Genomic DNA, 23,912 nt, shown 5'->3' on the forward strand with positions numbered 1-23,912 from the left:
AGGGGAAATATGAGGCTATCAGGTAGGAACTTGGAAGCATAAATTAGAAACAGATGTTCTCAGGGAAACGTACGGAAGAAATGCGGCAAATGTTCAGGGGATATTTGCGTGGGGTTCTGAGTAGGTACTTTCCAATGAGATATGGAAAGGATGGTAGGGTACAAGATCCGTGGTGTACAAAGGCTGTTGTAAATCTAGTAAAAAAGAGAAGAAGAGCTTGAGAGAGTTTCAAAAAACTAGGTAATGATAGGAATCTAGAAGATTATAAGGCTAGCAGGAAGGAGCTTAAGAATGAAATTAGGAGAGCCAGAAAGGGCCATGAGAAGGCATTGGCAGACAGGATTAAGGAAAACCCCAAGGCATTCTACAAGTATGTGAAGAGCAAGAGGATAAGACATGAGAGAATAGGACCAATCAAGTACTTAATGAATACTTTGCTTCAGTATTCACTACGGAAAAGGATCTTGGTAATTGTAGTGATGACTTGCAGTGGACTGAAAAGCTTGAGAATGTAAATATTAAGAAAGAGGATATGCTGGAGCTTTTGGAAAGTATCAAGTTGGATCAGTCACTGCGACCGGATGGGATGTACCCCAGTCTACTGTCGGAAGCGAGAGAGGAGACTGCTGAGCCTCTAGCAATGATCTTTGCATCATCGATGAGGACGGGAGAGGTTCTGGAGGATTGGAGGGTCGGGGATGTTGTTCCATTATTCGAGAAAGGGAGTAGGGATAGCCCAAGAAATTATAGGCCAGTGAGTCTTAGTTCAGTGGTTGGTAAGTTGATGGAGAAGATCCTGACAGGCAGGATTTATGAACATTTGGAGAGGCATAATATGATTAGGAATAGTCAGCATGGCTTTGTCAAATGCAGGCCGTGCCTTATGAGCCTGATTGAATTTTTTGAGGATGTGACAAAACACATTGATGAAGGTGGAGTAGTAGATGTAGTGTATATGGATTTTAGCAAGGCATTTGATAAGGTACCCATGCAAGGCTTAGTCAGAAGGTAAAGAGGCATGGGATCCAAGGGGACATTGCTTTGTGGATCCAGGACTGGCTTGCCCACAGAAGGCAATAAGTGGTTGTAGACGGGTCATATTCTGCATGGAGGCCGGTGACCAGTGGTGTGCCTCAGGGATCTGTTCTGGGACCCCTACTCTTTGTGATTTTTATAAATGACTTGGATGAAGAAGTGGAGGGATGGGTTAGTAAATTTGCTGATGACACAAAGGTTGGGGGTGTTGTGGATAGTGTGGAGGGTTGTCAGAGTTTACAACAGGACATAGATAGGATGCAAAATTGGGCTGAGAAGTGGCAGATGGAGTTTAACCTAGATAAATGTGAGGTGGTTCATCTTGGTAGGTCAAATATGATGGCGGAATATAGTATTAACAGTAAGACTCTTGGCAGTATAGAGGATCAGAGGGATCTTGGGATCCGAGTCCATATGACACTCACAGCAGTTGTACAGGTTGACTCAGTGGTTAAGAAGGCATATGGTGCATTGGCCTTCATCAACCATGGGATTGAGTTTAAGAGCTGAGAGGCAACATTGCATCTAACTCGGACCCTGGTCAGACCCCACTTGGAGTACTGTGCTCAGTTCTAGTCACCTCACTACAGGAAGGATGTGGAAACCATAGGAAGGGTGCACGGGAGATTTACAAGGATGTTGCCTGGATTGGGGAGCATGCCTTATGAGAATAGGTTGAGTGAACTCGGCCTTTTCTCCTTGGAGCGACGAAGGATGTGAGGTGACCTGATAGAGGTGTACAAGATAATGAGAGGCATTGATCGTGTGGATTGTCAGAGGCTTTTCCCCAGGGCTGAAATGGCTAGCACAAGAGGGCATAGTTTTAAGGTACTTGGAAGTAGGTACATAGGAGATGTCAGGGGGAAGTTTTTTACGCAGGGAGTGATGAGTGCGTGGAATGGGCTGCCAGCAGCAGTGGTGGAGGCGGAAATGATAGGGTCTTTTATGAGACTCCTGGATGGCTACATGGAGCTTAGAAAAATAGAGGGCTATGGGTAAAGCCTAAGTAGTTCGAACATAAGAACATAAGAAATAGGAGCAGGAGTAGGCCATCCGGCCCATTGAGTCTGCCCCGCCATTCAATAAGATCATGGCTGATCTGTCCGTAAACTCAGCTCCATCTGCCTGCCTTTTCCCCATAACCCTTAATTCCCTTACTATGTAAAAACCTATCTAACTGTATCTTAATTATATCTAGTAAGGAAGCTTCAACTGCTTCTCTGGGCAAAGAATTCCACAGATTCACCACTCTCTGGGAAAAACAGTTTCTCCTCATCTCCGTCCTAAATCTTCACCCCTGAATCTTGAGGCAATGTCCCCTAGTTCTAGTCTCACCTACCAATGGAAACAACTTTCCTACTTCTATCTTATCTATCCCATTCAAAATTTTGTATGTTTCTATAAGATCCCCTTTCATTCTTCTGAACTACAGAGAATATAGTCCCAGGTGACTCGATCTCTCCTCATAGGTTAACTTCTTCATCCCTGGAATCAACCGGGTGAACCTCCTCTGCACTGCCTCCAAAGCCAGTATATCCTTCCTTAAGTATGGAGACCAGAACTGCACACAGTACTCCAGGTGCAGCCTCACCGGTACCCTGTATAGTTGCAGCATCACCTCCTTGCTCTTGAATTCAGTCCCTCTAGCAATGAAGGCCAACATTCCGTTTGCCTTCTTAATAACCCGTTGTACCTGCAAGCCAACTTTTTGCGATTCATGAACAAGCACTCCCAAGTCCCTCTGCACAATAGCATGCTACAATCTTTCACTATTTAAATAATAATCTTGCTCTTCTATTATTCCTTCCAAAGTGGATGATCTCACATTTACGAACGTTGTATTCCATCTGCCAGACCTTGGCCCTCTCACTTAACCTATCTATATCCCTCTGCAGACTCTCGACATCCTCTGTACAATTTGCTTTTCCACTCAGTTTAGTGGAAGGACGTGTTCGGCACAGCTTTGTGGGCTGAAGGGCCTGAATTGTGCTGTATGTTTTCTATGTTTTTATGTTTCAAATTCACTGACAATCAACATAGACACCTCTCAAGAATGTGTGCTTAGCTCACTGCTCGACTCTCTCTGCACTCATGGTTATGTGGCTAAGCCCAGCTCAAATGATGTCCATAAATTTGCTAGCAATACAACTGTTGGCAGAATCTCAAATGGTGGTGAGGTGACATACAGGAGTGAAATAGATTGGCTGGTTGAGTGGTGTTGCAGGAATAGCCTTGCACTCAAAGTCAGTAAGATCAAGGAGCTGACTAAGGACTTCAGGAAGGGGAAATCAGAAAATTACATAGCAGTTCTCATCAAGGGGTCAACAGTGGAAATGGTGAGCAGCTTCAAGTTCCTAGGTCTCAACACCTCAAAGGATATATCCTTGGCCCAACATATTGACGTAATTATTAAGAAAGCATGCAGACGATTATATTTCTTTAGAAGTTTGAGGAGATTTTGAATGCCACCAAAGTCTAGCAAATTTCCGCAGATGTACCGTGGAGAGCATTCTGACTGGTTGCATCATTGCGTGGTATGGAGACTCCAAAGCACAGGATCGGAGAAAGCTGCTGAGGGTTGCAAATTCAAACAGCTTCATCATAGACACCAGCCTTCCCATCGTCAAGGACACCTTCAAAAGGTGAAGCCTCAATTTGGGTAGACTTGGAATTGAAAGCTGTGAAACAGTTTTATTTAACCTCGTTATTGGGAGCTGCTTTACCTATACAATTAGCTAAAGCTGCTAATTTAAATTTATACCCTGTGATTAAGCATTCTTTACAAACTTGGCTCCAGTTCCAAAAGTTTTTTTAATCTTAAAAAATTTAAACTTTGTAGTTTAGTTCATCAAAATTACTTTTTTAAGCCTTCCTTGAGTGATCCAATTTTTTTACTTTGGAAAAATAAAGGTATTAATTCTTTTTTGCATTTATTTAAAGAAGATAGACTGATGTCTTTTGAACAATTAGTTGATAAATATTCTCTTTCATACTTACACTTTTTGCAATACCTTCAAGTTAGACATTTATTACAAAAATATTTCAGTAATTTTCCTTACATATTAGATGCCGACCTGTTAGATACTATCTTGAGTATGAACCCTTTGATGAAGGGTTCTTTTGGAAGAATTTATAATTTACTATTACAATGGGATAAGTGTCCTTTACTTAAGATTAAACAAGATTGGGAAACGGAACTTAATTTGACTTTTACGACAGAAGACTGGACATGGATTCTGAAGTTGGTTTACTCTTCTTCGTTCTGTGCTAGTCATTCACTGATTCAATTTTAAATTGTACATCGTTACTATTTGACGAAGGAGAGATTGTCTGAAATGTTTCCTAATGTTGATAGTTATTGTGATAGATGTAAAACTGAGACAGCTATATTGACACACATGTTTTGGTCCTTTTCTATTCTGGAACAGTTCTGGAAGTCAGTTTTTACTACAATTTCTAAAGCACTTAAAATTAATTTACAACCTAACAAATTAACTCTGCTTTTTGGAATAATTCCTCAAAATATCCGTGGTATCTCTTTGTCTGACTAACATGTTATTGCATTTGTTACATTGATAGCTAGGAGGGCCATTTTGTTGAAGTGGCAGGATACATCGGCTCCCATTTTGTCACAATGGTTCTCTCAAGTAATGCTATGTCTTAGTTTGGAGAAAATTAGAAGTCGAACCTTTGAACCTATGTTTGATCTTGAGAAAAGATGGGGTTCATTTGCTCGTTACTATCATTTGAGTTAATTGATAGATTTCCTCCACGATCTAATTGTAAATTTTTGGTACGTTTTTTCTTGCTGACAGTTTGATGTTTATCTTTAGAAGCTTTTCATATGACGCATGACTCCGGGGTTGAACACCTAATAGGTTTTTTCCCCTCACTTTTCCTTGCTTAGGGTTTTTTTTAATCTCTCTCTTTTTTGTCACAAAATTTTTTCAATCTTTAAAACAATGTAATTTTTTCTTGAGACATTGTAAGTGATGCCTACTTCGATGTACTCTTGTTAATTTTGGATAATAATAAAAAGATTTGAAAGAAGATGGCATCCATCATGAAGTGCCTGACAACTAGGGCATGTCTTCTCATTGCTGCCATCAATAAAGAGGTACAGGAGCTTGAAGATGCACGCTCATTTTAGGAGCAGCTTCTTCGCCTCTGCCATCAGATATCTGTACAGTCCATGAACACTACCTCACAATTTTGCTGGTTTATTGCACTTTTTAAAAAAATATATATAATTGTAATTAATAGTAATTTTTAATGTATTGCACTGTATTGCTGCCACAAAACAACATTTCATGACATGTGTCAGTGATAATAAGCCTGATTCTGATTTGAGCTGCTGAAAATATGAAATCTAAGAGAACACTGTGAATGCCTAGCTCAGAGTTACCATATGTATGGGCGGGGAAGAGAGATGTATCAGGTGGCAGCAGTGTTGAAGTTGATAGAATAACAGAAAATTAGCTGTTGAATGTAGACAATAGGCTGAACAAAGGGAACTTTGTCCATGATCTGGGTAGGGAGAGAGTGAGCCAAAGTGTGGGGGAATGAACAGATTGAGGGTGCTGTCAACCACAATTGAGGAGGCAGTCACAATTAAGGAAAGAGGAAGAGTTGTCACCATAGGAACAGGTGTGGCGGAGCCACAGAAACAGGGAATGGAACGGAGTCCTTTCAGGAAACAGGATGAGAAGAGAGCCGTGAGTGTTGTGGGGTTGTGATGAATACTGGTTGCCAACCTAACTCCTGATGGTGTTGGAGAAATTGAAAAAGTGAAGGGAAGAATCAAAGATGGACTGTGTGAAAGAGAGTGGAGGGTAGAAATTGGCACTGGACATGATACAACATTGCAGTTCAGTTTGATGTAGCGACCATTCCCTCTGCTGTTCTCTGGTTCACTCTCCAGTCTTGTCTAACAGCCACTCCACTCTCCAGGGATCCAATTACCCCTTCCAAATGAAACAGTGATCACTTGTACTTTCAATTTAGTGCACTGTGTTCACTGCTCACACTGTGTGGTCCATAAATTGGAGAAACCAAAGAAAAAATTTCTGAAGGAGGAAAGGCGGTATTTTGTGAGTGATAATATCAAGAAATTAAACACATTTCTATCTTTGGTTGAAATTCAACATTTCCTGGTTAGATATAGCAGCGTCATAGAACATAGAACATAGAATAATACAGCACAGTACAGGCCCTTCGGCCCACAATGTTGTGCCAACCCTCAAACCCTGCCTCCCATATAAGCCCCCACCTTAAATTCCTCCATATCCTGTCTAGCAGTCTCTTAAACTTCACTAGTGTATCTGCCTCCGCCACTGACTCAGGCAGTGCATTCCACGCACCAACCACTCTCTGAGTAAAAAACCTTCCTCTAATATCCCCCTTGAACTTCCCACACCTTACCTTAAAGCCATGTCCTCTTGTATCCTGCCATTTACTTTGTACTCTGCCTTGGAGTTTGTCCTTCCAAAGTGTATCACCTCACACTTCTCCGGGTTGAACTCCATCTGCCACTTCTCAGCCCACTTCTGCATCCTCTCAATCTCTCTGCAATCTTTGACAATCCTCTACACTATCTACAACACCACCAACCTTTGTGTCATCTGCAAACTTGCCAACCCACCCTCAACCCCTACATCCAGGTCGTTAATAAAAATCACAAAAAGTAGAGGTCCCAGAACAGATCCTGTGGGACACCACTAGTCACAGTCCTCCAATCTGAATGTACTCCCTCCACCACCACCCTCTGCCTTCTGCAGGCAAGCCAATTCTGAATCCACCTGGCCAAACTTCCCTGGATTCCATGCCTTCTGACTTTCTGAATAAGCCTACCGTGTGGAACCTTGTCAAGTGCCTTACTAAAATCCATATAGATCACATCCACTGCACTACCCTCACCTATATGCCTGGTCACCTCCTCAAAGAACTCTATCAGGCTTGTTAGACACGATCTGTCCTTCACTAAGCCATGCTGACTGTCCCTGATCAGACCATGATTTACTAAATGCCCAGAGATCCTATCTCTAAGAACCTTTTCCAACAGCCTTCCCACCACAGACATAAGGCTCACTGGTCTATAATTACCTGGACTATCCCTACTACCTTTTTTGAAAAAGGGGACAACATTTGCCTCCCTCCAATCCTCTGGTACCATTCCCGTGGACAACAAGGACATAAAGATCCTAGCCAGAGGCTCAGCAATCTCTTCCCTCGCCTTGTGGAGCAGCCTGGGGAATATTCCGTCAGACCTCGTGGACTTATCCGTCTTAATGTATTTTAACAACTCCAACGCCTCTTCCCCCTTAATATCAACGTGTTCCAGAACATCAACCTCACTCATATTGTCCTCACCATCATCAAGTTCCCTCTCATTGGTGAATACCGAAGAGAAGTATTCATTGAGGACCTCGCTCACTTCCACAGCCTCCAGGCACATCTTCCCACCTTTATCTCTAATCAGTCCTACCTTCATCCTTTTGTTCTTCACATAATTGAAGAATGCCTTGGGGTTTTCCTTTACCCTACTCGCCAAGGCCTTCTCATGCCCCCTTCTTCCTCTTCTCAGCCCCTTCTTAAGCTCCTTTCTTGCTTCCCTATATTCCTCAATAGACCCATCTGATCCCTGCTTCCTAAACCTCGTGTATGCTGCCTTCTTCCACCTGAGTAGATTTTCCACCTCACTTGTCAGCCATGGTTCCTTCACCCTACCATTCTTTATCTTCCTCATCGGGACAAATTTATCCCTAACATCCTGCAAGAGATCTCTAAACATCGACCACATGTCCATAGTACATTTCCCTGCAAAAACATCATCCCAATTCACACCCGCATGTTCTAGCCTTATAGCCTCATAATTTGCCCTTCCCCAATTAAAAATTTTCCTGTCCTCTCTGATTCTATCCTTTTCAATGATAATGCTAAAGGCCAGGGAGCGGTGGTCACTGTCCCCCAGATGCTCACCCACTGAGAGGTCTGTAACCTGACCCGGTTCATTACCTAGTACTAGATCTAGTATGGCATTCCCCCTAGTCGGCCTGTCCACATACTGTGACAGGAATCCGTTCTGGGCACACTTAACAAACTCTCTGCCCCATCTAAACCCTTGGAACTAATCAGGTGCCAATCAATATTAGGGAAGTTAATGTCACCCATGATAACAACCCTGTTATTTTTGCACCTTTCCAAAATCTGCCTCCCAATCTGCTCCTCTGTATCTCTGCTGCTACCAGGAGGCCTATAGAATACCCCCATCAGAGTAACTGCTCCCTTCCTGTTCCTGACTTCTACCCGTACTGACTCAAAAGAGGATCCTGCTACATTACCCACCCTTTCTGTAGCTGTAATGGTATCCCTGACCAGTAATGCCACCCCTCCTCCCCCTTTTCTGCCCTCTCTATCCCTTTCAAAGCACTGAAATCCAGGAATATTGAGAATCCATTCCTGTCCTGGTGCCAGCCAAGTCTCTGTAATGGCCACTACGTCATAATTCCATGTATGTATCTAAGCTCTCAGTTCATCACCTTTGTTCCTGATGCATCTTGCATTGAGATACACACATTTCAGCCCTTCGACCTTACTGTCTTTACGCCATTTATTCTGCTTCTCTTTCCTCAAAGCCTCTCTATATGTTAGACCTGCCTTTACTCCATGCACTTCTTTCACTGCTCTATCGCTCCGAGTCCCATCCCCCTTGCAAATTAGTTTAAACCCTCTCGAACCATGCCAGCGAACCTACCTGCAAGGACATTGCTCCCCTTCGAGTTCAGGTGCAACCAGTCCAATCTGTACAGGTCCCACCTTCCCCGGAAGAGATCCCAATGATCCAAAACCCTGCTCCTGGCACCAACCCCTCAGCCACGCATTCAACTGCCATCTCCTCCAATTCTTGCCATCACTGTCACGTAGCACTGGCAGCAATCCTGAGAACGCTACCCTTGAGGTCCTGTTCTTCAGCCTTCTGCCTAGTTCCCGAAGCTCACACTTCAGGACCTCATCCCTCTTCCTGCGTATGTCGTTGGTCCCAACATGTATCACGACTTCTGGTTGCTTTCCCTCTCATACCAGGATGTCGTGCACCCGGTCAGAGACATCCCGGACCCTGGCACCCGGGAGGCAACAAACCATGCGGGTGTCCTTCTCATGTCCACAAAATCTCCTGTCTGCTCCCCTGACTATAGAGTGTCCAATGACAACAGCTCTCCTCTTCTCCGTCCCACCCTTCTGCACCACCGGGTCAGACTCAGTGCCGGAGGCCCTGCCACCGTGGCTCACACCTCGTCGGTCGTCCCCGCCAACAGTATCCAGGACGGTAAACTTACTATTCAGGGGAATGGCTACAGGGGTGCTCTGCACTACCTGTCTGCTCACCTTTGCTTTCCCCCCTCTGACTGTCACCCAACGACCTGCTTCTGACAGCCTAGGTGTGACTACCTCCCTATAGCTCTCATCTATGACTGCCTCATTCTCCCTTATGAGTCGAAGGTCATCCAGCTGCTGCTCCAGATTCCTTACACGGTCTTCCATATCGCCCAGCCGTATGCACTTCTGGCAGAAGTGACTCTGCGGGAGAGGGGAGTTCCCCCAAGACTGCCACATCTCACATGAGAGGCACATCACCGTCTCAGGAGACATTGTAAAGACCAACTGTGAGCAAGCTTGTCCTCTGCCTCTTCTCGTCGAAGCCTCTTGAGTCAAAGCCTCAAAGCTCCACTCCTTCACTGGCCCACTCACTCACTGGCTGCTTTCCACAGGCCGCTTCGCTTGAGCTATCCCTCTATTTATCTGTTTGAGCTTTTCAAAATGCTTGGTCATGCTACTTGCATTTTTGTTATGTGTTGGTGGCATAACTAGTGGGAAGAATTCCTATTTTTATTGTCTTGGGATCATAACCTATATTTAAGTCACAGATAAGTAGGACACATTTGAAATCTTACCATCCTTATTATTATCCTTAGAGCCTAAGGAAGCTTTTTACTTGCTCAGTTGTGACTTTTGCAACTCCCACATGATTCATCTTTGTGCTGTTTCTTCATGATCCTAACTACTTGCAGATCATCTAAGGATTTGTGCTGTAAATTGTCCTTAAATAAAACTAGAAATTTAAATCTGGCAAATTTATCGCATTTTCATTACTAGATCTTGAAAGGCCAGCCCTTTTCTGTAGATGTGGGTTTGGGAGAGTTTTGTGGCTAGGGATTTTCTTGCTATACTTTTCTGTATTTACTCATTTTTAAATATATTGAGTAATCACTTTAAATCCTTCTGAGATATTAGTGAGATCTGTTTGCTGCAAGTTTATACTCTTTCTAATTATTTATTTCCATTGAAGATTGTTTCTGTTGTTTACTAAAAAATACTTCCTGCAGGAATGATGGTCTTTCTTTCAGAAGTTTGAGCAATTTTTGAGATTTCAGATGAAGGGCCTTCTAAATTTCTTTGAAAGTAACAATGGAAGAAATTCAATAGCAGGGCGAACTTAAAATTCAGGTTTGCCAGAACTGGATTTTTGCGTACCTGATAATATCTCTTTTTGGAAAAACTGGAAGGTGGACCATGTATTAACTGGAAAAGGACCTAGTGCTTTCCTGGCATATATGATGAATAAACTCTCCTTTGGCTTCCAGCCGGATACAGGTATTGATTAATTGGCGTTTCAATGATGAGCTCTGCTGTCTTCTTCAGCGATGATGCCTGGGTATGTCTATTTTAGTGATATTGATACCCCCATCGTCCATTCCTTTGGTTGGTTAGGCCTCGTTCCGTCAGGTTTCCACTCTTTCACCCTGTTTACAATCGAATTCCACTTCTTACCTAGAGCGAGACCTTTGTATTTGTTAAAATTCTTTTCCTCTAGTTTTATTTCAATGGCTTCCTTTACAGGGCTGTCCCCAAAGCCACTGGCACAGTACTGTAGTTTTGAGCCGTCAAAGTCAATCCTCTGGCCGTTGCAAATGCAGTGTTCTGCTACTGCCAATTTCACCAGGTAACCTAAACAAATACACCTCCTGTGCTTCTTGATGCAGGTTTCCACCCTGTGCCCTGTCTGACCAATGCATGCTGTTTTGCATTCACAGGGAATCCTGAAAATGCCAGCTGACCTATGTGGAGGACTTTGAGAAGAGGGCTCTGAATTCATCACCTTTACGCCCCAAATGCTTCTTTAGATACATTGCTGACACCTTCGTAGTGTGGCCTCATGGTCTCCAGGCCCTCCAACAGTTCCACAACCATCTGAACAGTATACATCTAAACAGTCAATTTATGATGGAGAAGAAAGGTTGCCTCCCATTCCTGGATGCTCTAATATGACAGAAACCAGACAGTACCCTCAGACATGACACCTAGCAGAAACCCACCCACACAGACAAGTACCTCAGCAATAACAGCCACCATCATGTATCCCAACATAGAGTGATCCTTTCTGCTTTGATTAACTGTGTGAAAACTACTTTGAACCTGAAGCGTCTCCCTGAGGAAATAAGATGATTACACACGATGTTCCTATGGAATGGTTACAAGGTGAAGGAAATCAATTGAGCCTTTAAAAGGGTTGAGAGAAAAGGCAGGAAAACTGGCTATGAGGGAGGAACTCATTGCTACTGCCTTCTCTTCTGTATATTTCCATGGTTTCTGGAAGAATTGCCAGGATCCTGAAGAAATACCGGAGTAATACCATCCACAAACCCATAAGTCACAGCTTACGTGGGTCGAAGATGACCGCGGACTTAGGTTGGCTGGTGTTTACAGGATTCCCTGTGAATCAGAGCAGTGTATATCGGCCAGATGAGACAGACGGTAGAAACCTGCATCAAGGAGCACAGGAGGTGTATCCATTTGGGTTACCCAGAGAATATCTGATGTACCCAGGCATTATTCCTGAAGAAGATGGCAGAGTTTTTCATCAAAATGTCAGATATAATCGATACCTGTACCCAGCTGGAATCCTGAGAAGAGTTTATGTATTAACCAGGTAGATGATATTTAAGAAATTAAGATAGTTAAGATGATTCTTAAGAAATTCGTTCCTAGTTGGCAGTGGTAAGTTGTTGCCTTGCAATCTATCCCTGAAATTTACTCCTTTAATGGAATAAATTTCAGTGGCAGAGTACCAAGTGCAAGTATAGGAAGATTTAGCACTGCCAACTGGGAATGAATTTCCAGATATTAATGTTATATTCCTTTCAATCTGTCTGATCGGAAAGGAAATGGCAGAAGATGTTTGTTAACTAAATTCAAGATTACTGATACTGACTCTATTTCCATTCTTTATCACATTCTTTATCACATTCTGTATCACATTCTTTCACATTCTTTATCACAGAATAGGTTTCATTGTCGGGTCCTGTACGATGAAGATTTTGCCTCTGTACCAAGCAGAGCCCACCTGCAGCTGGAAGAGGATGTAGAAATTCGCCTGGATGATGAAGTAGAGCTGGTCAAAGTCCCTGTGCCTGAGTTTGAAGGTGGTGACGCTGCCAATATCATCCATGACTTCTACCAAGTGAGTACCGTGCCAGATGTACAGGCTTATACAAACCTACAAGTAATTTGGTGGTGAAAATCTAACAATAAAATAATATTGTAGTAAGAACAAAAACAATAACATTCCATTATCATATTGTTTGTGCTTACCAGTCTTTGAATAGAGGCCTGGATTCCATGTATCTCTATGGTGATATAGACCATCCTCGGGTAACGAATGGGTTCCATTTTTTATGGACATCTATAAGTTGGAAAATACATACAAATCACACGAAATGATGCTACTTTCACTGTTCTTTTCTGTGGGTGAGCGGATGGGGGATTGTTACTGTCCCTGTCTTTCTGCGGGTGAGGAGAGTCGGGGATTGTTATTGCTGCCATCTGATTCCTAAATGGACATGGAACCCTTGGACACGACCTCACTTTTTTAATGTACATTATTTCTGTTTTTTGCACGTTTTTTAATCTATTCAATATACGTATGCTGTAATTGATTTACTTATTTATTAGTATTATTTTTATTTTATTTTTTTCTCTTCTATATTATATTGCTGCTGCTAAGTGAACAAATTTCACATCACATGCTAGTGATAATAAACCTGATTCTGATTTTTCTGCGAGGGAGTCAGGGATTGTTATTGTCAGTGTTCTTTTTTCTGCGAGTGAGGGAGTCAGGGATTGTTTTTGCCGCTGTTTTTTTCCGTGAGGAGGAGTGGAGATTTGATGCTATTGTTGCTGTGTTTATTCTGCAGGGGAGGAGGTGAGAGATTTTTGGGGTCTGTTAGTTTAGTTTCTTTTCTTTTTTGTGTCGGGAGGGGGAGTTGATGACTTTTCTTTCATCAAATCCCATGGTCTTTAATTCATGGCTCTTTGGAGAAGGGAAATCTCAGAGTTGTATGTTACATGCATACTTTGTCAATAAAATGAACCTTTGGACCTTCTAATTATTAGAAGTGGATAGAGGGAGGAAACTAGTTCTGCTATCCATACAAATGAACATGTTTGAATAATACAGGAGCTTGTTCATTTCTGTGGTCTTCATAAATCAGCAGCATGTAACCTAGGGACAGCTTAAACAAATAATCTGTGCTGCACTGGAAGGGCACAAGCTCACTGGATCATTTTAAATCCTTTGCCTCAATGTATTTCCTAAACTTAGCTAAGTATGAGGAATGTTAAAACAACAGTGAGTAAACAGGTAAGGTGCAAGGGAGATCACGAGTTCATCTTTGTTGTATAAGAGGTTTTTTTTTCTGGGTTTCCCCCCCCCCTTCCTTCTCCCTGGGCCTCCTGTCCCATCATAAGAGGTTTATTCTAGAGTCGTAGGGTGAGTTATTCACTACATTTTGAGATTATACACAAGGCTTTACATGCTGGGTCTTGAGTTTCAGGACCATTTAAGAAATTTACAAGTAACAAGGAAGGAGTTTCCACTTAATTAAGGTATAAATTTGTGAATTAATTTGTTAGATCTTATCTACAATACAGATGGTCATTTGGCAGCAGGAGAGAAAATGATTTCTAAACTGAAAGCAGTATTTGCTTTTCCTCACAGAGTTTGACTGCTTACCATGACCTCTCTTTGGATAGATGTTATATCATTGAACTCAACAGAACCATCATTTTGCCACCTCGCAATCTTTGGGAGCTGCTGGCCAAAATGAAAGTAAGTTTATTGTTTTGCCCTTAAGGATACTATAAAAAATGTTCTGCCTGGTAGTAATAGAGTGGGCTTTCAGCTGCGCACTCACAGATGAATGAAAACAAGTGTTCTCAATAGCAGGCTGCTTATGCACAATGTCAGCTTTCTCCCAGGTGCTGGAAGCTGAAGACTTGAAAAATTACCTCAAGATTTTCAGACCAAAATGTCATTGAAAGATACAATATGGAAACATATTGACGCAGAGAATCTGGGCTGAGCACTAAACACCCATTTTACACCGATCCTTTACCCAGTCCAGTTTATTTTCTCTGCATTGCCATTAACTCCCTTAGGTCCTTCCATTTATCTGTGCCTAGTTGCCAATTAACGTAGCAAACTAGTTGAGCCATGTGGCATCAGCTATAGCACCTGCACTATTGTACCTGGCCCTTGTATTGTGCTTATATATTCCTTTGTTTTACTGATGACGTTGACCTGTTGTCCAGGTATCAGCTAGGCCATGTTCTCTTCTCGCTACTACTATTGGACAAGGATGTACAGGAGTCTTGTGTCCCACTCTACCAGGTTCAGGAACAGTTATTACCATACAATCATCAGGCTCCTGACCCAACAGGGATAACTTCACTCACCTGAACACTGAACTAACTCCATGATCTGTAGATTCATTTTCATGTTCTCAGTATTACTTATTTACATTTTATTATTTGCATGATTTGCATTTTTGAAAAACTATGCATAAAGAATGATTTGTCTTATACAATTGTTGATTGTCACTCATTCTTTATGTATAGTTTTTCAAAAATTCTATTGTATTTCTTCATTTTCCAGTAAACACGTACAAGAAAATGAATTTCAAGGTAGTATATGGTGATGTATACGTGCTTAGATAATAATTTTACTGTGACATTGACTTGAGTATAATTAGAAGTACAAGTATTATTTTAACTGTTCACTATCCCAATATGATTCCTCAATGCAGTTGTTTAAAGACATGTGATAACAATGTTATAGCAGTCTTTCACCTGTATGACATTTCTGGGATGCTCCTAATCCTGAAGACAGAGTGAGTGGTTGGGAAGCTCCAGGGGCTGATGTCACATTGAGCATGAAAGATGATATTGTGGTCATTTCAATCCCAAGACATCACTGCAGGAGTTCTTCAGGGTAGTGTCCCAGATCAGACATCTTTAAGTAGCTCATCAAAGAATTTTACTCCAGCATAAAATTCAGAAATGGAAATGTTGAATTTTCCTGTTTCAGTTAACCTACACTCCTGATGTTCTTCCGCTCACTGGTTCATCTTTCCCATCTACCCCACCGACCCCCACTCTCCTTTCCCCCCAGTCTGGTTCCACCTACCAGCCTTACTCCCGCTGTTCCTGATACAGGGTCTCAACCCAAAATGTCAACATACACAGTATTCAACTTTGAATTGATAAAAGTTCATGCTACACAGGTGACAGCTATGGCATCTTCAACAGAGAGACTATAACCATTTACTCTGTGAATAAATGACATTACCATTGTTAAATTTCCCATCATCACCATCCCGAGAGTCACTACTGAACAATAACATAGCTCTGCCAGCCACACAAATTCTGCAGTTATGCAGGCAGGTTACAGGCTGACTCTCCAAAACCTTTCCACCGTCAGACACCCAGAGCTTATCACTTTAATCAATCACTCTCTGCACTACTGGTACTGTATTCAAAAATCAACTTTCAATGTCTTCTTCAATACCACTATCGGATCCTGTGGATTCTAAACACTCAGCATGTGTTCTGCAAGATACAACTGTAATGAATTGGAAATAAGCTATATCATTATCATTGCTGGCTCATAATCCTGGCATTCACTAACTAGAAGCATCCTTTGAACACCTTCTCAAGAAAGATTGCAACAGTTTAGTAAAATGGCTCACCACTACCTTCTTAAAGACACTTCATAAATAGGCAATAATGTCTGATGTTGCTGTATCTTTCTTTTCCAATATTCTTATTAATTTACGTATAAGAATACAGAGTACAGGAAAAAAATATATATATATCAATACATTACACTAAATCGCATATAAAGACTCCTTACCCTATACTCATGCAGGTCAATTAATTTGTAACATTGAAATATAGTAAATTTATTAAATAAAAAAATCTAACCCACTACCAAGACTGAAGCTGATTAGTAAAGAAAAAAGGGGGAAAAAAATTGGTCATCTGTGCTTTAACAACGAATCAAAGGTTTTGAAAATAATTCAGAAAAGGTCCCCAGAATGTTTGAAAGTCTTGACTGGATTCAGAGATTGAGCATCGAATCTTCTCTAAATTTAAATATGACATCAACATGTAACCATTGGGCGTGAATAAGAGGGGCCGCATCTTTCCATTTAAGCAAGAGCGTCCTTCTGGCCATAAGAGACATAAGAGCCAAAATGTGCTAGTCAGATGACTCCAAAATAATATCCTTTCCTCCAACAATACCAAATAAAGCGGTCAAAGGATTAGGCTTAAAGTTTACTTTAAAAAGTATCAAGAAAGTTTGAAATACTTCTTTCCAATATTTTCCAAGATTTGGACATGTCCTAAACATATGAATGAGTGAAACTTCTCCATTATTACATTTATCACAGTACGGAGATATATCTAAATAAAAACGAGACAACTTATTCTTGGTCATTTGGGCCCTATGGACCAGTTTAAATTGTAGGAGAGTGCTTGCTGTATCTCATGAATGACAAAATGCAAGTTAACATTAAAAATCAGAGGATTTCATGAATCACAGAAAATCATTAATTTGCCACTGTCTGCTCTTTTTAAGACAAACATGAGTACTAACTTCAGAACAAATTATCTCAATATAATGGCCTGTACTATTATCGCTTCTTTCCAGTTAATGATCCCATTTTTAAAATCTTCACAGCTAGGAACCTATCTGCCTCAGACTTACATAATTCAGGAGGAGATGGAAGTGACAGAACAAATCAGCAATGTGCACCAGCTGGGTTCCTTCATCCGCCATCTGTGCAGTGGAAAGAAAACATACAAACTGAAACGCAAGAGTATTCAGAGAAGTGAGTCATGCAGTTTTTTTTACATTGTTGCCCCAGAACACTTTCATGATCTTGCTGTACAAAATGCATTCATCTGAGTGGTATGTGCTGATCTGACATCTACTGATCAAAAATAAATTGGATAAGGAAAATCAAGTGCTGATTTAATTCTTTGAATTTCTTCTGCAAACTTGCTCTAATATTGCTTAGCAAACTAATAGTACTACTGGTACCCACTAAAAACGCCCAGCAAATCTGGTAATCAGCCTACTGATTTAAAGTGTTGTCATGCTATGACTGCAGAGCTTTTCACTTTCACTAAACATCTGAAATCAAAGTTATTGAAGCAGCTTTAATAAGGACTTTTTTTTAAGGGACAAGAAGACAACTGAACCAGATTGGAAGTAAACTGGGCCTAATTTAGTAGTTGGTGCAGAACATGCACTGAGAAATCGTCATACAGCATAGGAGGTCCTTCAGCCCATCAAGTCTGTTCTAGTCACCCAACACCCAATTTCAAGTATGATCTAAAGAAACTTGTCCGCCAGACCTGTTTGATTTCCCATTAATTTGAAGGGTAAACTTCAAAAAGTTATATTGGTACTGTGAAGAAAGAAAGGGAAGTGAAGGCTTTTTATTAATAGAAGTACAGATCCTCCTAGGTTATGACAGGGTTCCTTTCCTGTGAACTGTTCATAATCTGAACAGATTATGTGTTGAAAATGTACCCATAAACCTTGTTCCTGCATGTCAGAAGATGCCCATAGCCATCAGCAACTCCATCCCACATCTCCCAAATGCCACTTTAGTCAGGTATTCATAAACTGGGGAGAACTTGTAACTTTAAAATATCTGTTGGCTAATTTTTTTCCTGATGAACAGTTTAGTGTGCAAGCTTCTTTGGGGAAAAAATATATGCTCATAACTATGTTGCCTTGCAGCTTCTTTAGAGAACTGGCTGCTGTATTATTCAGCTGTCAGGTGTCACTTGGCAATGAGAATGGGACAACTGGGTGAGTTAGGCAGAGCTGCTATTGATAGGCTGAAGGCTTCTTTGATCCCTTTCAGACTGGGGCTGAAGGAGGCATTGCCTGAACACGTGATCTTGTATATCCCAGAGAAACTGACCATTTGACTGAAGTTCCTGGGCAGATTGCTGCAGATCAGAAGTGGTATTTTGTATACAGTGTAGGAATTTACAACAATCTAAATTTAAAGCTGGACTGTCATCCTTTAACATGGGGTGAGCACTAAGTATTCCCTGATCTACAGTGCTGTGCAAAAATCTTAGGCCCCCTATCTATATATATGTGCCTAAGACTTTTGCACAGTATTGTAGTAATTTTAGCAACTCTGCTGCCGCTACAAAAACAACGAACAAATCTCATGACGTATGTGAGTGATGCTAAACTTGATTCTGATATGAGCCTCTATTGTGGACTGAGAGTGGTAAGTGGGCAGGAAGAGGGGAATTATAGTTGGGAAGAGGGGAAGGGAGTGGGAAGCACCAGACAGACATTCTGCATTGATCAATAAACCAGTTGTTTGGAACGGAATGACTTTGCCTGGTGTCTTGGCGCTGGGTGTGTCTGCACCTGCATCAACCCCCTCCTTTGCATCTGTCCCACACCCCTCCCACGGTGCTCCACGAACACCATTCCCAACATCCTTTGCTCCTGCCAGATTTACAAACCCATGTTCACAAATACAGTATTGTGCAAAAGTCTTAGGCACCCTAGCTGTATATATATACCTAAGACTTTTGCACAGAACTGTATTTAATCTCCTTCATCTCATTATGTCTCACACAATCACAACTTTGATGAGCTTAGAGTGTGGATCAGTACTTGGAGCTATTATGTTGTGGCCATTACAGAGACTTAGATGGCTCAGGGGCAGGAATGATTATTTTGAGTGCCTGACTTTAGATGTTTCAGAAAGGACAGGGAGGGAAGCAAAAGAGGTGGGGGTGGGGTGGCATTGTTGATCAGAGATAGTGTCACGGCTGCAGAAAAGGAGGAAGTCATGGAGGGATTGTCTACAGAGTCTCTGGGTAGAAGTTAGGAATAGGAAGGAGTCAATAACTTGACTAGGTGTTTTTTATTGACCACCCAATAGTAATAGGGACATCAAGGAGCAGAGAGGGAGACAGATTCTGGAAAGGAGTAATAATAACAAAGTTGTTGTGGGAGATTTTAATTTCCCAAATATCGATTGGCATCTTCCTAGAGCGAGGGGGTTAGATGGGAGTTTGTTAGGTGTGTTCAGGAAGGTTTCTTGACAGAATGTAGATAAGCATACAAGAGGAGAGGCTGTACTTGACCTGGTATTGGGAAATTAACCTGGTCAGGTGTCATATCTCTCAGTGGGAGAGCATTTTGGAGATAGTGATCACAATTCTTCTTCCTTTACCATAGTATTGGAGAGGGATAGGAACAGACAAGTTAGGAAAACATTTAATTGGAGTAAGGGGAAATAAGCATAAATTGGAAACAGATGTTCTCAGGGAAACGTACGGAAGAAATGTGGCAAATGTTCAGGGGATATTTGTGTGGAGTTATGCATAGATACATTCCAATGCGCCAGGGAAAGGATGGTAAGATACAGGAACCATGGTGTACAAAGGCTGTTGTAAATCTCCTCAAGAAGAAAAGAAGAGCTTACAAAAGGTTCAAAAAACTAGTTAATGATAGAAATCTAGAAGGTTATTAGCAGGAAGGAGCTTAAGAAAAAAATTAGGAGAGCCAGAATGGGCCATGAGATGCCTTAGCAGACAGGATTAAGGAAAACCCCAATACATTCTACAAGTATGTGAAGAGCAAGAGGATAAGATGTGAGAGAATAGGACCAATTAAGTGTGACAGTGGAAAAGTGTGTATGGAGCCCGAGGAGAAAGCAGAGGTACTTAATGAATACCTTGCTTCAGTACTCACTACGGGAAAGGGTCGTGGCAATTGTAGGAATGACTTACAGCGGACTGAAAAGCTTGAGCATGTAGATATTAAGAAAGAGGATGTGCTGGAGCTTCTGGAAAGCATCAAGTTGGATAAGTCACCGGGACCAGACGAGATGTACCCCAGGCTACTGTGGGAGGTGAGGGAGGAGATTGCTGAGCCTCTGGCTATGATCTTTGCATCATCAATAGGGTCGGGAGAGGTTCCAGAGGACTGGAGGATTGCGGATATTGATCCCTTATTCAAGAAAGAGAGTAGAGGTAGCCCAGGAAATTATAGACCAGTGAGCCTTACTTCAGTGGTTGGTAAGCTGATGGAGAAGATACTGAGGGGCAGGATTTATGAACATTTAGAGAGGCATAATATGATTAGGAATAGTCAGTGTGGCATTGTGAAAGGCAGAGCGTGCCTTTTTAGCCTGATTGAATTTTTTGAGGATATGACTAAACACATTGATGAAGGTGGAGTAGTAGATGTAGTGTATATGGATTTCAGCAAAGCATTTGATAAGGTACCCCATGCAAGGCTTATTGAGAAAGTAAGAAGGCATGGGATCCAAGGGGACATTGCTTTGTGGATCCAGAGCTGGCTTGCCCACAGAAGTGGTTGTTGACGTGTTATATTCTGCATGGAGGTCGGTGACCAGTGGTGTGCCTTGGGGATCTGTTCTGGGACCCCTACTCTTCGTGATTTTTATAAATGAACTGGATGAGTAAGTGGAGGGATGTGTTAGCGAATTTGCTGATGACACAAAGGTTGGGGGTGTTGTGGATAGTGTGGAGGGCTGTCAGCGGTTACAGTGGGATATTGATAAGGATGCAAAACTGGACTGAGAAGTGGCAGATGGAGTTCAACCCAGATAAATGTGAGCTGATTCATTTTGGTAGATCAAATATGATAGCAGAATATAGTATTCATCGCATGACTCTTGGCAGTGTGGAAGATCAGAGGGATCTTGGGGTCCGAGTCCACAGAACACTCAAAGTTGCTGTGCAGGTTGACTCTGTGGTTAAGAAGGCATATGGTGCATTGGCCTCCATCAATCGTGGAATTAAATTTAGGAGTCGAGAGGTAATGTTGCAGCTGTTTAGGACCCTGGTCAGACCCCACTTGGAGTACTGTACTCAGTTCTGGTCGCATCACTACAGCAAGGATGTGGAAACCATAGAAAGGGTGCAGAAGATATTTACAAGGATGTTGCCTGGATTGGAGAGCATGCCTTATGAGAATAGGTTGAATGAACTTGGCCTTTTGTCCTTGGAGCGACGGAGGATGAGAGGTGACCTGATAGAGGTGTATAAGATAATGAGAGGCATTGATCGTGTGGATAGTCAGAGGCTTTATCCAGGGCTGAGATGGCTAGCACGAAAGGGCACAGTTTTAAGGTGCTTGGAAGTAGGTACAGAGGAGATGTCAGGGAGAAGTTTTTTACACAGAGTGGTGAGTGCGTGGAATGGGCAGCTGGTGACGGTGGTGGAGGAGGATACTATAGGGTCTTTTAAGAGACTCCTGGATAGATACATGGAGCTTAGAAAAATAGAGGGCTCTGGGTAACCCCAGGTAATTTCTAAAGTAAGGACATGTTTGGCACAGCTTTGTACGCTGAAAGGCCTGTGCTGTGCTGTATGTTTTCTATGTTTCTATGTAACTATAGTTATTGATTACTATGTGTACTGTGAGGGAGTTATCAGCAAATATGAAAGAACAAAAATAATGCTAAAGTAATCTCTTCAAAAATAAACTTTTCTAGTTGAGCCTTGCCTCTGAAAGCTGGATGGTGAATTTAATTCCTAGAAAAAACCAGCAACATCTCTTATGTGTTTCAGCCATTGAGAAGCGTGCAATCAAGGACTGCCATCGTATACGACACCTTGTGAACACATTTGTCATTGAAACATCCATCTGTGACAAGGACTGAAGTTGTGAAGCCAACAACCCCCTGTTAACTCTACTATTCAAGGCACAGCTGCTTTAAGTTACTTGTGCGTTCAACGTTAATGATGTATTAGTTTGCTGCACTCTTTTTCACATCTTTGTGGTGGTTCAGTAATGCTATTACTTAAGTAGTGATAAAAACTCTTTAATATTGCATTAGGTGCTCTTTGCAGTTTAACAGATTTTATGCTGAAGAACAAGTCAGAACACAGATTGTCTTTCATTCATCTCTAACACTGCATGGCTAACAGTATCAAAAGTTTGAATTAGGGGTATGCATTTTACTGTATCATTAAAATGTTTCAATTTACAATAAGCAAAGGGGTGGAAATTCATTCTTGATGAAATACACAACCAAGTTGTGCTTGGAGGTAATTTCTCTGCTTCTGACTTTTACCATTCTATTGATTCAAACAGAAGAGACTTGCAGAAGCAGAAGATAATACAGACAGTTCTATGTTGTGTGTTTAATACAACTAAACTGAGGATCAATTTCTGCCCCTCAGGTAACAAAATAAAACACATTAAAGAAAGAGAAATGTACATTTCAGCCAAAGAAGTGTCGTGTGTATTTAGACTGTAAACACAACATAACAGCAAATAACTGAGAGAATAAAATTTCTTGAATCAAAAAGTAGAGACTTTGTTTCATGTCTCAAACTCCTCATAGTTTTAGTGGACTTTTGTTCTCCTCATTGAACAGATTGTTGAAACAACTGTGCATTGTCATGGGAGGTACTCGGGACAGTTTAAACTAGCTTGACGGGGTGATAGGAACCAAAGCACCATGTTTGAAAGTAGAGGATTTGAGAGGAAGGTAGATTCTGGGGCAAGGTAACAGACACAGTCGGATGGACAGGTTGCAGTGTGTGCATTTTAAAATGAGTATTATGGGTGAGGGTAATGGACCAAGCATTGATCAGTATGTGGAATTATGACTTTGTGGCCATAACAGAAACTTGATCGGTAGAAGGACCGAAATGAATGCTTAATGTTCAAAGGTTTTGATGTTTTAGAAAAGTTAGAGAGGGCAGTAAAAGTGGGAGGGAATTACACAATTAATGAAGGACAATATCACAGCTGTTCTCAGATGGGACATAGTGGATGGCTCATTCACTGCTCCTAAATGGGTAGATCTCAAAAATAAGAGAAGTATATTCATTCTGATGGAATTATTCTACAGACCCTTGAATAACCACTGGGATGTGCAGGCAGATTAAGGAAAGCTGTAAAAACAATGGGGTTGTTTTGCACTGTACTGCTGCCACAATTTTCACAAATTTAGTCAAGAAGGAAAAAGAAATGTGTAAGGTTTAGGAACTAAAAGGCAAACAGAGTCCTTGGTGACTATAACAAAGTCCAAAGAGATTTAGGAAATCCAGGAGGGGCTATGAAAAGTCCTTGGCAAGTCGGATTCAAGAGAAACCCAGGGCATTCTATACATTAAGAACACAAGGATGACTGGGAAGTGGGTGGGATCACTCAAAGGTAAAGAAACATGTACTTGGAGGTGGAGGATGTGGGTAAGGTCCCAAGTGATAACTTTGCATCAGTATTTACTAAGGGGAAGGTTGGGAATAGGAAGATCAGTGTGGAGTTGGCTAATTAGCTAGGGCATCTAGAGATAAAGCAGGAGGTTGTGTAGGTTCTCTTAAAGAACATTAAGGTGATTCAGTCCCCAGGGCCTGTTTGAATATACCTCAGGCAATTGAGAGGGGCGAGAGTTGAGATTGTTGGAGCCTTGTCCAATATCTTCATGCCCCCTTACAATGGTGCAAAC

General features: G+C 41.6%; 1 protein-coding gene across 1 annotated transcript in view; it reads left to right on the top strand.

The window, feature by feature from the left end:
- LOC134345376 (integral membrane protein 2C-like) overlaps positions 1-22,758 on the top strand; it is a 59,124-nt gene extending 36,366 nt beyond the window's left edge. Inside the window, exons 4-7 of the mRNA XM_063045930.1 lie at positions 12,374-12,553; positions 14,090-14,200; positions 17,114-17,264; positions 22,024-22,758. Coding sequence (XP_062902000.1) covers positions 12,374-12,553; positions 14,090-14,200; positions 17,114-17,264; positions 22,024-22,115 — 534 coding nt within the window. The 3' untranslated portion in view covers positions 22,116-22,758. The remainder of the gene's footprint in view (positions 1-12,373; positions 12,554-14,089; positions 14,201-17,113; positions 17,265-22,023) is intronic.
- Positions 22,759-23,912: the final 1,154 nt, after the last annotated feature.

This window comes from Mobula hypostoma, chromosome 4 (assembly GCF_963921235.1).
Source record: "Mobula hypostoma chromosome 4, sMobHyp1.1, whole genome shotgun sequence".
Taxonomy (NCBI): Eukaryota; Metazoa; Chordata; class Chondrichthyes; order Myliobatiformes; family Myliobatidae; genus Mobula; species Mobula hypostoma.